General features: G+C 45.8%; 1 protein-coding gene across 2 annotated transcripts in view; it reads right to left on the bottom strand.

The window, feature by feature from the left end:
• Positions 1-37: 37 nt before the first annotated feature.
• The window catches only part of stab2 (stabilin 2), a 33719-nt gene continuing 16720 nt past the window's right edge, over positions 38-17036 (bottom strand). For both annotated transcript variants that reach the window (XM_046327795.1, XM_046327796.1), the window contains 39 exons: positions 16373-16512; positions 16071-16182; positions 15807-15974; positions 15503-15610; positions 15276-15407; positions 15000-15128; positions 14858-14920; positions 14661-14756; positions 14078-14273; positions 13533-13628; positions 11586-11637; positions 11364-11425; positions 10948-11073; positions 10694-10767; positions 10524-10598; positions 10036-10155; positions 9684-9728; positions 9453-9533; positions 9073-9228; positions 7053-7184; positions 6870-6929; positions 6487-6753; positions 6172-6318; positions 6005-6061; positions 5787-5907; positions 5308-5457; positions 5037-5141; positions 4772-4879; positions 4415-4608; positions 4129-4270; positions 3833-3966; positions 3459-3624; positions 3223-3329; positions 3006-3125; positions 1523-1672; positions 1108-1221; positions 771-902; positions 491-605; positions 38-342 (listed from right to left, as the gene is read on the bottom strand). In XM_046327795.1, coding sequence (XP_046183751.1) covers positions 284-342; positions 491-605; positions 771-902; positions 1108-1221; positions 1523-1672; positions 3006-3125; positions 3223-3329; positions 3459-3624; positions 3833-3966; positions 4129-4270; positions 4415-4608; positions 4772-4879; positions 5037-5141; positions 5308-5457; positions 5787-5907; positions 6005-6061; positions 6172-6318; positions 6487-6753; positions 6870-6929; positions 7053-7184; positions 9073-9228; positions 9453-9533; positions 9684-9728; positions 10036-10155; positions 10524-10598; positions 10694-10767; positions 10948-11073; positions 11364-11425; positions 11586-11637; positions 13533-13628; positions 14078-14273; positions 14661-14756; positions 14858-14920; positions 15000-15128; positions 15276-15407; positions 15503-15610; positions 15807-15974; positions 16071-16182; positions 16373-16512 — 4611 coding nt within the window. In that variant the 3' untranslated portion in view covers positions 38-283. The remainder of the gene's footprint in view (positions 343-490; positions 606-770; positions 903-1107; positions 1222-1522; positions 1673-3005; positions 3126-3222; positions 3330-3458; positions 3625-3832; positions 3967-4128; positions 4271-4414; positions 4609-4771; positions 4880-5036; positions 5142-5307; positions 5458-5786; positions 5908-6004; positions 6062-6171; positions 6319-6486; positions 6754-6869; positions 6930-7052; positions 7185-9072; positions 9229-9452; positions 9534-9683; positions 9729-10035; positions 10156-10523; positions 10599-10693; positions 10768-10947; positions 11074-11363; positions 11426-11585; positions 11638-13532; positions 13629-14077; positions 14274-14660; positions 14757-14857; positions 14921-14999; positions 15129-15275; positions 15408-15502; positions 15611-15806; positions 15975-16070; positions 16183-16372; positions 16513-17036) is intronic.

Here is a 17036-nt window from a genome sequence, read left to right as displayed (position 1 = left end):
GTGAGGTTGTTTTGTGGGAGCCTGAGCCCTGTTTGTCCTTCCTAGGGCACTGTCCAACTGTCTGAGGAGGATAGTCTTCGGGCTCGATTCAAGCTGTGTCGTGGAAGTTTAGCGCTATTTAAATTTAACGGCAATGTTCCCGTATTCATGGTAAATGCTTCATATGTCGGTGCAATCGGAAAACATTTCTGTAGTGCTGCCCTCCACTGGTCAACATGTGTACAACATGTAGCAGCACTCCTCTTTATCAGAGGGAGAGTGAGGACTGTGACGTGTGTCTCTCTCAGCAGTCCTGGAGCAGGTCATACGGGCCACCCTCTACCACCTGGTGTTTGTCCTCCTGTTAAAACACATATGTCATCTGGAGTTATGGTATGACCCCCTAGAGCAAAGGGGCTATTTCACCATGAATTGTTCAATGGAATTCCTATTTATACACATTTTCTCGACAGTGGTTGGTATACAAGTTAAATTAGGGTGGGGTCACTTACAGGGAGCTCAGATGGTACTGGTTCACTTGTGGCAGGGGTGGAGTCATAAGTGGGGTTAACAATGTTGGGGTTGCAGATGGCAGGGTTGCAGTCTGGAGGCGTCTCGTCCTCTTCCTGCAAAAGAGGGCAGAGGTCAATTATCAAGTTCGAGGTTCCCCATGTTTTATTGTGCGTCAGCTTCTGAACAAACAGAATATCAGTAAACAGCTGATTGCCTGCAATGAGACAAAAAGTCATCGTTGCACAACATTCAAGACATCATTCAACCAACACACTCACCTTAAAGTAGTGGAACTGGAACGGTTTGGTCTTGTGGGTGTAGAAGTGGTAGCCTACGAACCCAGCCCCAGCCATCAGCGTGATCAGCAGCACAACTCCAATCCCCATCCCTGCCTTGTGACCCGCGTGGAGCTGGGGGACCAGTCACAGATAGGGTCAGAAGTCAGACACAGGAGTCCACCAATACCTGACCTTACCAACTGGTTTAGGATCACTTCTCACAATTTGAACCAGTCCTAATCTTAAACTATAAATCTGATCAAGGACCAGTAGTTTAGCAACATCTCGTCAGAGATCAAGGAGAGAAAATAAACAGAAAATGATGTAATAATCTCACCACTATCCAAGGGGGTGGGGCTTTGAGGGGTCCCTGCAGCACATGGATGATCCCATTGGATGCCAGGATGTCGGAGTCGACGATGAAGCGGTCGTTGATATAACGGGAGGAACTCTACGGAGAGAGATCAGGATGGGACCAGTTTGAGCTCCCAGACTACAATCATGGAAGTCAGACTTTATTTTCAGTGGTAAACTGTTCTATAATATGTGGTCTATGAGGCTGGTTCAGTAGCTAATTTTCACATTTTCTCAAACATCTTAGTCCAATCTAGGAGAGCTGGTTAACCATACATACATTCATATAACGGGGACTGAAAAACAACAGAGAACCTGAGTGTGGTACAGTGAGTGAATGAACAAAGTACACTAAGTACAGGGTTGATGTGTACAAGTACTGTAGCTCCATGTCTCACCAGGGCCTTGGGGTTGAGGAAGTCAACGATACCCAGGACAACGAGGCTTTGGCCCAGCCGGGTGCGGATATGGCTGCCGTTGGTCAGGTCTTTCAGGGCCAAGGCCCGGCCCTCTGAGAGATGGTACTCCATGTCCCTGTGGGTCAGTGTCTGGGCGATACAACACAGGAGAGTGAGTGTACACATTTATACATATGCATGTTCATATAAGTCTGAGTAAGAGGGCTCTATTCAATCTGGATCACTGAAGCGGTACAGATTGTGCGATAGACATTTAAAGGTCATTTCCGTTCTGGGCCGACATATGCAGCGTTTACCAATAATGCAGTCGCCGCTAACGTGGGAAACCATGTGTTTGATGCATTTGACAGCATTCCACTTATTCACCTCCAGCCATTACCCTGAGCCGGTCCTCCCCAATGAAGGTGCCACCAACCTCATGTGGTTATATTTTTAACAAAGAAAATGCTTCTCTGCAAAAATCTGGGTAAAAGATTGAAAGGAATGTGAGTCTAATTCAGTGTATTTAGTAATTGCTTGCTTTTCTGAAGTTTACCAACTTAGGCATGCCAACTAAGATAATTAGACAAGCTAGCTACTCGGATTTGCTGGATATTGGCGGGAACTGGAACACGCTGTCGTACACGTCGATCCAGAGCATCCCAAACATGCTCAATGGGTGACATGTCTGGTGAGTATGCAGGCCATGGAAGAACTGTGTCATTTTCAGCTTCCAGGAATTGTGTATAGATCCTTGCAACATGGGGCCGTGCATGATCATGCTGAAACATGAGGGGATGGCGGTGGCAATGGGCCTAAGGATCTCGTCACGGTATGACTGTGCATTTAAATTGCCATCGATAAAATGCAATTGTGTTCATTGTCTGTAGCTTATGCCTGCCCATACCATAACCCCACCTCCACCATGGGGCACTGTTCACAACGTTGACATCAGCAAGCCACGCGATGCCATAAACGCTGTCTGCCATCTGCCCTGTACAATTCATCCCTGAAGATCACACTTCGCCTGCGTGCCAGTGGCCATCGAAAGGTGAGCATTTGCCCACTGAAGTCGGTTACGACGCCGAACTACAGTCAGGTCAAGACCCTGGTGAGGACGACAAGCACTCAGATGAGCTTCCCCAAGACGGTTTTTGACAGTTTATGCAGAAATCTTTCGGTTGTGCAAACCCCCAGTTTCATCAGCTGTCCAGGTGACTGGTGTCAGACGATCGAGCAGGTGAGGAAGCCGGATGTGGAGGTCCTGGGCTGGCGTGGTTACGTGTTCTGCGGTTGTAACTAACACTTTTATTTCATTATTATTATTATTTTGGATATTTAAAGAGGACAAATCTCTATGGGCATGATGCCTCTGGTGGTAATGTACAGGGCTGTGTGTGAGTAGCTGTGTGAGACAGTGCATACACATGTTCGGGTGTGCATCATAATGCATGTCAGTGTGTCTGACAGGGTGTTCTTGTACCTGGTTCTGGTACAGTCCGGTATTATCAGGTACAAACAGCGTGGACTGGATGGTCAGGTTACTGAGGCGCTTCATAAACTGTTTTCCTGACACGGACATCTGGGAGTAGTTCAGGATTTGCTGCAGGTAAAAACGACACCGGATCAGTAACACACCACTGTGAGTGAACATACAGTAAATCGAAACCTGAATAGAATGATACCATTTAGATACTCACAGAGAGGAAGTTGGAGAAGGTGGGCTTCTCAGTGAGAACCTGCAGGAGGTTTCCAGTGCAGGAGTATCCATCTCCTATATAACCTGCTTTACATTCACATTTCACCTCTGGAGGGGAACACACACACCTTATGAAACACCTTAGAAAACACATTTTTCACACATAAAGAGGGCTGTCTCTCTCTCCCTTTTCCCCTCCCCTCTCAATTATTCCCTTCTCTCCTTTTCCCCTCTTACCCTTGACCCTGTAGCAGAAGGTGTCCCAGGTCTCACTGAGGTTGCTGCGTAAGCCGTAGTCTACAATGCCCACGTGACCAAAGCCACACTTGGGGTTGGAGTAGGTGGTGGGGTAGGCCACTCTGGCCTGGTCCAGCCAGCTAGCCGCACACAGGTTGAGCCCAGCCTGGAGACAGAGGGGTAGCATAGTAGGTGTTTGTCTGTGTGTGTGTGTGTGTGTGTGTGTGTGTGTGTGTGTGTGTGTGTGTGTGTGTGTGTGTGTGTGTGTGTGTGTGTGTGTGTGTGTGTGTGTGTGTGTGTGTGTGTGTGTGTGTGTGTGTGTGTAAATGTGTTAGTGTATCTTTTCTGGTGTGTGTTAATGTGTGTTTGCTCACCAGCTGTGCGTAGGAGAGCTGTGTGTACGTGGCGATGGTTCCCCCCTCTCCTGTGCAGGCCTCCTGGGCCGATGTATAGTTCAGCTTGTACTGTCCTTTGTTGGACCGGAAGTGGAACACACCGACTGTGCTGTCTGGTGGGAGGGGGGCAGCAAAGATGTAAACATCACAGCATATCACACACCACATGTGTGCGTTTGGGTCTTGGAAAAGAGCTATACTGTATATATATCCTACGTATTCTTATGCAGACTTGAAATGAAACTCCTATAGAAGGAGTGCACAGTATGGCGTACCCTCGTAGTGAAGGTCGGTACACTGGGCGTCAGAGTGGCACTGCCCGTTCTCCTGGAGACAACGGTTCACAAGAAGCTCCTTCACCTCACACGTCACACCGTCCCCGATGTAGTTATCCTTACACACACACTTCTTCTTTCCCTGTAGACACGCACACACACACACACACACAAAAAAAAGAATTCATATTTAAATAGCTGACATGCTAGGACTATTGACGGTACGCTAATAAGTTACCATAGCAACCCCTGTAGTACCCATGGCACCCCGTGGCTGACCCCTTACCGGCCCAGTCATGGTGCAGGTGGCGTGCTCGTGGCAACCCCCGTTGTCATCGACGGAGCAAGGGTCTATGGGCCGACAGATGAAGCCGTCTCCAGAGTGTCCCTGAGGGCAGGCACAGCTCACCTTCTCCCCCTTCTGACTGCACTTAGCTCCCTGGGCACAGCCACCGTTCCAGAACTTACACAGGTCGGCCACTAGAGTGCGATGGGGAGGAGGAAGGAGCAGCAAAAAGGAGGAATTCATGACACAGAAGAGAAGCAGTGATCAACAGTGATGTACATAGTTTCGTGTACTTATACACAGTATGTGTATGTGTGCGTGTTGTAGTACTCCAGTGTTGTCTCTGCAGGCCATTACCTATGCAGCTGATGCCGTCTCCCTCGTAGAAAAGTTTACATACACAGGTGTTGTTCTCTTTACATATGCCGTTCTGAGAGCAGGTTGGCGAGCAGACTGGACCCTCCGCTATAGGGAGAGGGGATGAAGGGTGACACGAACAGTTAACATCAAAGTTTAAATGATCAATATCAGTGTTTTAAATGTAGCAGAAACAGCCATTTCAAGATGATGGCTCTTGGGCTTCCTTTGTGTGGTGGACATTTTATAACTTGTGGTTCTTTACCTAGTTGTGTCTCACAGCGCTGCCCGGTCCAGCCCTGTTCACAGAAACAGGAGCCTGTCCCTTTAAGGCCTTCTTCACATGACCCATGCTCTGTGCAGTTACATGCTGAGGAAAAAAGGACATCATATCACAAATCAGGTTCAAGATTCAGTATGGAGAATGATTCAAGAGGATGCTAAATTAAGCCACACAAGTTCAAGATGAAATTCTTCACACAAGGTAGCACAACTAAATCTTGAGATGAAGGTATCCACACTAGAGCGCTACACACCTGTGCAGTCCGGTCCATAGTGGCCTTCTTTACACAACTCACAGGCGTCGCCATGGAAACCAGTGTCACATGTGCAGTTGCCGTTGCCTAGGTGACCGTCATCACACTTTCCATGGTTCAAACAGGGAGATGAATTCCCGCCAGGACAAACTTGAGGTAAACACGAACAGGAAGTCAAAGGCATGATGGGAAACAACTCAGACCTGTGGCCTTTCACTTCGACCACCTGCTTTAACAAATGCCAATCACATTTCTGAGACTGCATGAGACCTTTGGAGCTATTCTTTGAGAATTACATTCATTATGAGGTTTTCACCACAAACTGTCACTGTTGTCCTATTTATTAGGCTGCATTCCAAGTAGTACCCTGTTCCCTAGTACGTCTGACAAGTAGTGCACTATAAAGGGAATAAGATGCCATTTGTGATGCAGTCCTGGTATGATCAGGGAGATCTGAGTCCAATTTTGAGAGTTCTTACCCAGACAGTCACGTCCGTAGAAGCCAGCACAGCACTTGGGTTGCCAGAGAACAAAAGTACATATGGCCTGGCAGCCTTTATTCACATTCACTATCATGTGCAGGTCACATTTCTTCACCTCCTGCAGAATACATATACAGGGGCAGTTTTTAGTAGGGGAGAGATGCAAGTGTTGTATTCACATAACGGTTACGACGGGTGGATGGATGAACAGATACCTTGAGTTTGGACCCAGGGGGGCAGCGTGTTGATGATGTGCAGAATGCACAGGGCAGCTACCACACAGGAGAAACAGAGACAAAACATTCCAAGACAATAACAATTCTAATCACCTTATTCCACGGTAGCAATAAAGAAATCTACTCCATGATATGGTCACACTCACCGGGAAATCTACAGTTTCCTTTTTGTCACAGCGACCCCCGAGGCTCGGCGGGTTCAGCAGACAGTCGATCCCATAGGCTATCCCACCGTTGAAGAGGAGGTGCCTCTGGATGATTCGGCAGTTCCCGTCGTTGAGGACGATTTCACCCTGTGCAGAAAAGTACATCTCTCAGAAAATCTCTCAATCTTTCAATCCCATACATCTCTCAATCCAAAATACCACAAGATGGCCTTACTTTTTTTTTGGGCCTCGAAATGGATTTGATTCCGCATGTTATGGTGTTGTACAAACACAACTCTACGTTGTTTCACTCACTATGTTGTCCAGCCCTCCACAGTTGGCTTTGAGTTCGGATCCCTGGAGCGTCCGTATAGGATCGATGTGGACCAGCTCTGCTGCATACACCTTGGTGTCTCGGAGGATGTGGTATTTGAGGTACTCCAGCAGGTGTCCTCTGTTCTGTGTGTTGTAAAGGAAGTCTTTCTGCTCCTGGGGCAGTGCGGCCATGGCACGGTCCGACGGCAGGAACAATGTCACGGGCTGGTGGAGGGGGTCGTTCACCATTGTCATCACATCTGTGTCCTGCGGGGAGAAACGGAGAAGAACACCTTCTTTAACACTTTTCAGGGGAGAAGTTTAAGATTGTTATTCTCAGAATCCATAAAGGAAATAGGAACTTCACTGGGACAAATACTAACCAACAGCAGTTTGTAGAAGGTCTTGTAACCATTACCATCAGCCACATCAGTGAGGTTCAACTGTGAAGGGAGAGATGGAGAGGGAAAGGGACAGGGAGATGGTGTTGAGTTATCCAATGATGGAGTGTTTGACAGATTTCAACAGGTATATTGATTACAAATAGTCTTTATCTTTGTACATACTGGCCCCTCTATCACATCAGCCTTCTTCAGGCTCTCTGGTATCATGAAGGTGTCAATCTCATGGATGATTCCATTGATGCTCGGGTCATCACTGTGCACCACTTTCACCAGGTTGTTGATGAGGATGGTACCCTGGAAACAAGGACAGGAGACCTCAGCTCTCTCACCACAACCATGGAATCTCTTCCTCGAATGTAGCAGAGGAACCAGATGCAACATCTGCGCATACTATACTTCTACACTTCTCAAGGTATACAGTGCATTCAGAAAGTAATCAGACCCCTTGACTTTTCCATATTTTGTTACGTTACAGGCTTATTTAAAAAATAATAATAATAATCCTCATCAATCTACACACAATACCCCATAATGTCAAAGTGAAAACAAGTTTTTATTCATTTTTACAAATGTATTAAAAATAAAAAACTGTGCTTTGATCTTTTGCTATGAGAGTAGAAATTGAACTCAGGCGCACCCTGTTTCCCTTGATCATCCTTGAATTGTTCCTACAATTTACCTGTGGTAAATTCTATTGTTTAGACATAATTTGGAAAGGCACACACCTGTCTATGTAAGGTCACACAGTTGACAGTGCATATCAGAGCAAATACCATGCCATGAAGTCAAAGGAATTGTCTGTAGAGCTCCGAGACAGGATTGTGTCGAGGCACAGATAATATATATATAATAATATATGCCATTTAGCAGACGCTTTTATCCAAAGCGACTTACAGTCATGTGTGCATACATTCTACGTATGGGTGGTCCCGGGGATCGAACCCACTACCCTGGCGTTACAAGCGCCATGCTCTACCAACTGAGCTACAGAAGGACCAGATCTGGGGAAAGGTACCAAAAAAATGTCTGCAGCATTAAAGGTGCCCAAGAACACTGTGGCCTCCATCATTCTTAATGGAAGAGGTTTGGAACCACTAAGACTCGTCCTAGAGCTGGCTGCCCGACCAAACTGAGCAATCGGGGGAGAAGGGCCTTGGTCAGGGAGGTGACCAAGAAATAGATGGTCACTCTGACAGAGCTCTAGAGTTCCTATGTGGAGATGGGAGAAGCTTCCAGAAGGACAACCATCTCTGCAGCACTCCACCAGTCAGGCCTTCATGATAGAGTGGCCAGACGGAAGCCACTCAGTAAAAGGCACATAACAGCCCGCTTGGAGTTTGCAAAAAGGCACCTACAGAGTCTCAGACCACGAGAAACGAGATTTTCTGGTCCAATGAAGCCAAGATTGAACTCTTTTGGCCTGAATGCCAAGCGTCACGTCTGGAGGAAACCTGGCACCATCCCTATGGTGATGCATGGTGGTGGCAGCATCATGTTGTGGGGATGTTTTTCAGCGTCAGGGACTGGGAGACTAGTCAGGATCGAGGCAAAGATGTACTGAGCAAAGTATAGAGAGATCTTTGATAAAAATCTGCTCCAGAGCGCTCAGGACCTCAGACACGGGCGAAAGTTCACCTTCCAACAGGACAACGACCCTAAGCACACAGCCAAGACGACGCAGGAGTTGCTTTGGGACAAGTCTCTGAAAGTCATTGAGTGGCCTAGCCAGAACCCGGACTGGAACCCGGTCGAACATCTCTGGAGAGACCTGAAAATAGCTGTGTAGCGACACTCCCCATTCAACCTGACAGAGCTTGACGGGATCTGCAGAGAAGAAAGGGAGAAACTCCCCAAATACAGGTGTGCCCAGCTTGTAGCATCATACCCAAGAAGCCTCGAGACTGTAATCTCCGCCAAATGTGCTTCAACACAGTACTGAGCAAAGGGCCTGAATACTTATGTAAATGTATTATATATGTTCATTTGTTTGAAAACATTTAGAAAAGCCTGTATTTGCTTTGCCATTATGAGGTATTGTGTGAAGATTGATGGAGTCTGAATACTTTCCAAATGCACTTTATAAATAATGTCCAATCCATCATGATATTGAATCTAGGATAATAATCCAGACATTGAAGCAACCAACAGAATCCACTGGGAGTGTTGTAATCTCCTTGGTTACCTCAGAGTAGGTGATGGTCAAGACGTCTCCCATGAGAGTGGTCAGGTTTCTGGGCGTGGTCAGGTCGCTGGCCAATAGGGTGTGACATGACACGATGTGGTAGCGAAGAATCTTGGCCCTCTTCTCTCTCTTTGAGGGATGCCTCAACTCTTTTGCCTAAGAGCAAGTCGTGAGACAAGATAAGATCAGTACACACACAGGTACATAAACACAGGCGCACACACACACACACACACACACACACACACACACACACACACACACACACACACACACACACACACACACACACACACACACACACACACACACACACACACACACACACACACACACACACACACACACACACACACACACACACACACACACTTTCCTACCGTCTCCCCCTGGCCGAAGGCCTCAGCTGTTGGAGCAAAGACTGTGAATGGACCCCGGCCCTTCAGAGAGATATCTGCCATCTGAAAACAAACAGCGTTCAACCAATAATATCTTTAGTTCATTTGCTATTATTTATATCAACAGTGATTGTGTTTGTGCCTTTCTTACTAGGATGTGTAACTTAATGCAGAACATAAATAAAAGTGTGCTACTGTCAGTGAGAGACTCACCATCAACCCAAGATAGAAATCCCTCAGTTTCCTGGTGAGAAGCTCCTGTAGATGAAAAAGACAAACACTGATCAATGGTCAAATGAAGGGTGTGAGTGAGTGAGTGAGTGAGTGAGTGAGTGAGTGAGTGAGTGAGTGAGTGAGTGAGTGAGTGAGTGAGTGAGTGAGTGAGTGAGTGAGTGAGTGAGTGAGTGAGTGAGTGAGTGAGTGAGTGTGAGAGAAATAAATAAATAAATAATTAAAGTGAGAAAAGAGGTGTGAGCTTACATGGGGTATGCACGTGCACTAACAAATGGCAATCAAATGTAACTTTTACTTGATCATGCTATGTGTAGTCTCCTCTCCTGCTCACCTTGCCCACAGTGCCTTTACAGCTAATGCCGTCGCCCATGTATCCATCCATACAGGTGCAGCTGCGTTCCCCTGGACCAGTCATATTACACCTGGCGTACCTGTGGCAGTCCCTTTGTTTCTGCCAAGAGGACAACCACACTGTTACACTGTTCACCACACTGTTACACTGTTCACCACACTGTTACACTGTTCACCACACTGTTACACTGTTCACCACACTGTTACACTGTTCACCACACTGTTACACTGTTCACCACACTGTTACACTGTTCACCACACTGTTACACTGTTCACCACACTGTTACACTGTTCACCACACTGTTACACTGTTCACCACACTGTTACACTGTTCACCACACTGTTACACTGTACACCACACTGTTACACTGTTCACCACACAGTTACACTGTTCACCACACAGTTACACTGTTCACCACACTGTTACACTGTTCACTACATTAACACTGTATTGAGGGAGAGAGGTACCGTTCGACAGAGGTTGATAACCGTACAAGACTCCTTCCCATCTCCTGTGTAGCCTTGGCTGCACACACACGACGTCTGGATAGAAAACATGAAATAAGTCAGTTCACTGTTTTACAACAGATTGATGGACACCGAACACACCCGACGCACCGACCAACCAACCAACTTACTTTGTTAGGTCCGGTGTGAATACAGTCTGCATTCACATGGCAGCCTCCTTTACCGTCCAGGCAGGGGTTAATCTCTGAGGGAAAACAAAAAAATGTTTAACATTGTTTGGGTCTAAATGGGCTCAAATCATTTCTTACCGTTACTTTCAGTGGTAGCCCAGCCCGAGATAACAAAACGAACAAACACAACTGAAACTCAACATTATTTCAGAACCTGACCTGTCAAAGTGTGCAGATTAAAGATGCACACTTACGTACACACACCATCCCATCGCCGTGATATCCCGTGTTGCACACGCACTGCCTGCGTCCAGGGAGAGTCCTCTTACACACAGCGTGAGGACTGCATCCTCCGTTATTGTCTTTGCAGGCATCTTTCGCTGCACACGCACACGCACACAAACACACACACACACACACACACACACACACACACACACACACACACACACACACACACACACACACACACACACACACACACACACACACACACACACACACACACACACACACACACACACACACACACACACACACACACACACACACACACACACACACACACACATTTATTACACCTAGTTTCCTGTGTGGTAGTCATGTATAGTGTAATAGCAGTTCAGGTACCAGTATAATAGTGCATGCTGGAAAGTGACAGGAAGGATACCTTTGCAGTCCGTGCCGTTGCCCTGAAACCCGGCCAAACATTCACAGCGACCTACTACACATCTGTGGGAGAGATGCAAAAGAGGAGAAGAGATGGAACCACAGTTTGCAGCTAAGAGATGTACGAACCGTTTCTCGGGCTTGATGTGCTGAGAGGGTTTGATTTCAACATAAGTCACATCATAGAGCGATGGGAAGCTGAAGCCAGAGTCAGTTCACTCACATTGCACTGGTGTGGCACTTCCTGTCCCCACAGTTCTCTTCTCTGGTGAACTCTGAAACGCAGCATACAGGAATGACGAGTTACAGTGTTATGAGATGATCCTATAACATTGTTGAAATGCCCATGTGAATTCTACTTGTAATACATGTGTTGTTTTTTTGGCACGTCTTTCTGTCAGTTAGGGGTGGGACTGTAGTCCCTTGGTAGGACATGTCCTGGGCGGTGGCATGTGCATCCCTTGCCTTTGCAAACGCATGTTTTTGTTGACGTCGAACGGTTTGTCAATGATAAAACAAAATGCAAGTCCTCTGTACTGCCAAACGGTATTTGTATGTAGTCTTTGAAGAACCTAGGGTATGAAAATGGTCCTTCTGTAGCTCAGTTGGTAGAGCATGGCGCTTGTAACGCCAGGGTAGTGGGTTCGATTCCCGGGACCACCCATACGTAGAATGCATGCACACATGACTGTAAGTCACTTTGGATAAAAGCGTCTGCTAAATGGCATATATTATATATTATAAAATGGTCTTGTCCCAGTAGTGATGAGTAAAGTCGCAGTGACATGTTTTGGGGATTTAGAGATATCTATTATTTGAATTCTAGAAAGTAAGTAAACGTATTTCATATTTGTATGGATTAATGAAAACAAAGAAGGCTATTAAAAATGCTTTTCATTTTATATATATATATATAATACAGTGGGGTCAGAAGGTGTTAACACTCGTACCAGGACATTTTAGCCAACAACCTGGTTGCCTCGGCCAGGAGGCTGAAACTTGGCCACAAGTGGATCTTCCAGCAACACAATGACCCCAAGCTCACATCAAAATCAACAAAGAAATGGTTAGTTGGCCACAAAATCAACATTTTGCAATGGCCATCTCAGTCTCTGGACTTGAAAACCTGTGGTTTGAATTGAAGAGGGCCGTCCATAAACACAGATGAAGGATATCAAGGATCTGGAAGGATTCTGTATGGAGGAATGGTCTAAGATCACTCCAAAGTGTCCTCCAACCTCCAAATATTTTACAAAAAGGCTCAGTGCCGTTATCCTCGCAAGGTGAGGTATTTAAAGTTATTAAAAACAGGAGTGTCATGTCATTCATTTTTACCCCTACATTTTTGAGAAACAATTACCATTACTTGTTAAACATAATCGCACACCAGCATGGCTACCACAGCATTCGGCAGCGATAGGCCATCCAATCTGGTTTGAGTTTACTGGGACTATCATTTGTTTTTCAACAAGACAATGACCCAAAACCTCCAGGCTGTGTAAGGGCTATTTGACCAAGAAGGAGTGATGGAGTGCTGCATCAGATGACCTGGCCACCACAATCACCTGACCTCAACCCAATTGAGATGGTTTGGGATGAGTTGGACCGCAGCATGAAGGAAAAGCAGCCAACATGTGCTCAGCATATTTTTTTATTTAGCATTTTTTTAAATTGAACCTTTATTTAACTAGTCATAAGAACAAATTTGTATTTATATGTGGGAACTCCAAGCATTACAGGTGACTACCTCATGAAGCTGGTTGAGAGAATGTCAAGAGTGTGCCAAGCTGTCATCAAGGCAAAGGATGGGTACTTTGAAGAATCTCAAATAAATATATTTTGTGTGCTTATTTCATAGTTTTGACGTCTTCACTATACAAAGTAGAACAAGTAAAAATAAAGAAAAACCCTTGAATGAGGAGGTGTGTCCAAACGATTGACTGGTATTGTGTAAATACATAACATTTTATTTTAATTCCTCATGAAATGCCACCACAACTCAAGAATGACCCTCCTGCGCTGTGGCCCACTTATCAGACAATGACCCTGTCATACATACTGGAAAGATTAAACGCGCACAACTTAAAGTGCTACCAGATGCAAGGAGCTAAAATTATACTCATTAAAAATGAGAACAACGCCAGCACATATACATTCATACAGTACATACTGTCATCACAGGCGACCCCTCTCCAATACGCATCACACTCGCATGTCCCATCTCCATGGATACCGTCGTTGCACCGGCCGTTCTTACACCTACAGTCTGCAGGGGGGGGGGGGTGAGAGCGAGAGAGAGAAATATGCTGATGATAGTAGCATATATAGTGATTGTGTTTCTGTATTGAAAAAGCATCCCAATGTTGAATTGCTGGATTCTATATTGTAGTGGTAAGTTGATAGTGGATATATCTTGCGACAGTACCTTGGTCACAGTGGACGATATTTGACTACATTCTTTAGAAAAAAGGGTTCCAAAAGGGTTATTTGGCCATAGGAGAACCCTATGGGGACAGCCGAATAACCCTTTTGGGTTCCATGTGGAACCCTCTGTGGAAAGGGTTTTACTTGAAACCCAAAAGGTTTCCACCCAACAGATTTCCAACCCAAAAAGGGTTCTTCAAAGGGTTCTCTTATGGGGACAGCCGAAGAACCCTTTTTAGGTTCTAGATAGCATCTTTTTTTCTAAGGGCTTACAATACATTACTACAGTACCTTGGTCACAGTGGATGCCGTATTTGCCCTCCTGGCACGTTTCACAAGCAGTCCCGTTGAAGTTCTTGTTACACTGGCAAACCCCTGTACCGTTGGTCCTGTCCTGGCACATCCCGTTCCCATAGCAAGGCTGGCCTTTGGGCCCTGGACACGGCTCACAGTGCTCCCCGTAGAACCCGCCACAGCACCTCCGCACCTACAGGGGGAGCTAGAGTCAATCACCGGGACACGCACTTCTACTCTCACTTCCAATTGGCGTAAAGGTAGAGTATGAATGCCTGTCAATTCCCTCACTCAGGTAGAGCTTCTCTGGACCCTTGTTGATTCCTCTTCTTGGATTTACAGCATTGAATATGTGTCAGAAATATGCAAACACAAAACAAATGATTTTAACAGTGCTTTTGTTTCTACACCAGTGACCCATTCTAGACCAGGGATGCATGCCAAATTCCACCCTATTCCCTATGGGCCCTGGTCAAAAATAGTGCACTATATAGGGAATAGGGTGGGACACAGTCCGAAGTGTGGTCGTATTCCAGTGATTCCAACGCAGTGCTAGTGGTGCTGCTGGTGTCTCACGTACAATGGTAGTGTTCTTGCAGATGGTCCTGCAGCCGATGCTGAGCAGCCGTTCCCCCTGGTAGACCCGACTGAACATACACTTTTTCCTGACCAATGCCTGTAGGGAAAACAGCCATGACACAGAGAGTAATTCGTGAAACATGACAGCCATTTTGGATCCACTATAAGGTAGCTGGATATACTTGAAAGGTATCATACTATTGTGGTAGCGCCAGTTGGACAGGAGTTGAGTTGTGGGTAGAAGCAATCTTGACACAATCCCTTCAGACAAAATATAAATCAATTATTATCTGAGAAAATGAATGACAAATGTTTAGAAAAAGGAAGAAAAGGGCTTTACCGGAAATGTATTGAATTGCTGGATGTCGCAGCGATTTTTGGTGATATCTAGTACTGCAGATAGGCCGTGGATCACCCCTTTACCTCCCAGGATGTCTGACACATTTACCCGGGCTTCATTCACAAACAACTACAGAGGAGAGAGAAGAGAAGAGAGAGAAAAAAGGAGCACCACATTTTGAGAGGACTCAAACAGTAGCAGACCATAGCCAATACGGCTGATATAACATTAGTAGAACACCAACAGAATTCCCAGAGCATCCCATAATAATAATACCTTGTCATCCCTGGGTAAGATGCCTAGCTGGTAGGAGAACCCCAGCATGGTCTCCTTGTAGGCTCCACCCAGCAGGTCTACCTTCATTAACCTATCAGACAGCACTATGTGGTACCGCGTCGTATTCAGGTCCTGACGACAACCAAAACACACAGAGTACTACAGTTCATACATTATATAAGCACGCACACAATGTGTACCAACATTTAAAAAATAGTTTGAGGTACCATGGTGTCTGAAGCGGTATTCTTGAGGTACTCGAGGACAGCACCGTCTATTGGAGCGAATACTGTGTAGGCCGAGGCCTGCTCTATCTCTGCTGTCAGGTTGTGATGCTGAGAGGGAGCCGACAGAGACAGACATTTTCCTCAGATATGGCTGCATACGGAATCACACAGATTTGTATGGAGAACCTTATTAAGACATCGATAAAGCTGGGGTTGTTCATCAGAGTGCTCCGTTCAGAAAATAGAGTTTGGGTGCTGTACGAGAGTGTGGATGAATAGAATGGCAGCCTTATAATGTACATACGACAAGGTAACTCCTGAACAGGGAGAACTCTGGCCTCCGTGCAAGCAGCTCCAGCAGCCCCTCACTGAGACTCCTCTCTGGAACCAACACCGTGTCAACAATGTGGATCAGTCCATTGGTTGAAGCCACATTCGCGGTTGTTATGGTGGCTCCTCCAATCACTGTGGACTGACAGACAATACAGGGTTAACTTCAGGTCACGTGTTACAGTATCACAGTTCCTGTTCACTTCAAGGTTCGGATAAAACCTGCCTCTAAACTCACCTCATTGGTCATAGTAACAGGAAGAGCCTTCTTCAGAACGGAAGTGAGCTGCAAGTTGGAGGACGCATCGCGTAGGTCATCTAGTGAGTAGACACCTTGGATCATGTGATTTCTATCAGGGGATAATCAGAAATAAGGACTATCACAATGGAAGAATCTCAGTGCCTACAGCAAAACGTTTTTAAAAGTTGTCCAAGGGAAAATAAAATAGACGGTTCTTATTGGACAAGTCCAGGTAGTCTCTTCCTGTTTTAGAACACATCATTTCGTTTGGTGCCTAATAAATATGACCCAGGTCTTACTTGATGATACTGGGTAGGTTCCCCTGGGTTGTCCAGAAGTCCTTGTCCTCTTTGGTCATCTTGTCTGTAGCTGCTGTGGACGGCACCAGCAGAGTTATGTTCTGACTGTTCATGAGTGGCAGCTGGGAAATGCCTATGTCCTGAGAGAGGGGAGGAGACGAAAGAAAATACTAAATGTCTTGCCGACCTAAAACCATACGACAAGCCTCTTACAGGCATACTAGCAGGCTAGCAGAAGGTCATGGTGAGTTGTGAATATGACCTTATGCAGATTGTAGCATGATGGACTACAATACCCATAATGCTCTGTAACCATATCCGGTTGTATCTTACTAAACATTCCTGAAGCTTACACTATGCACTCTTAGATAAAAGGGTTCCAAAACGGTTTTTGGCTGTCCCCATAGGAGAACCGTTTTTGGTTCCATGTGGAACCCTCTCCATGTAGGAAAGGTTCTACATTGAACCAAAAAGAGTTCTACCTGGAACCAAAAAGGGTTCTTCAAAGGGTTCTCCTATGGGGACGGCTGAATAACTCTTAAAGGTTCTAGATAGTGTGGTGTGACGTCTCATTATTGATACAGGAAGTCAGAAGTGAAAATAAGTTGCTTCTTATTCAGACAATAAAGAATATGAACAACAGCATAAACAACAGGGAAAACTT

Source organism: Oncorhynchus gorbuscha, linkage group LG25, assembly GCF_021184085.1.
Source record: "Oncorhynchus gorbuscha isolate QuinsamMale2020 ecotype Even-year linkage group LG25, OgorEven_v1.0, whole genome shotgun sequence".
Lineage (NCBI taxonomy): Eukaryota > Metazoa > Chordata > Actinopteri > Salmoniformes > Salmonidae > Oncorhynchus > Oncorhynchus gorbuscha.
This window is presented reverse-complemented; position numbering and strand designations above follow the sequence as displayed.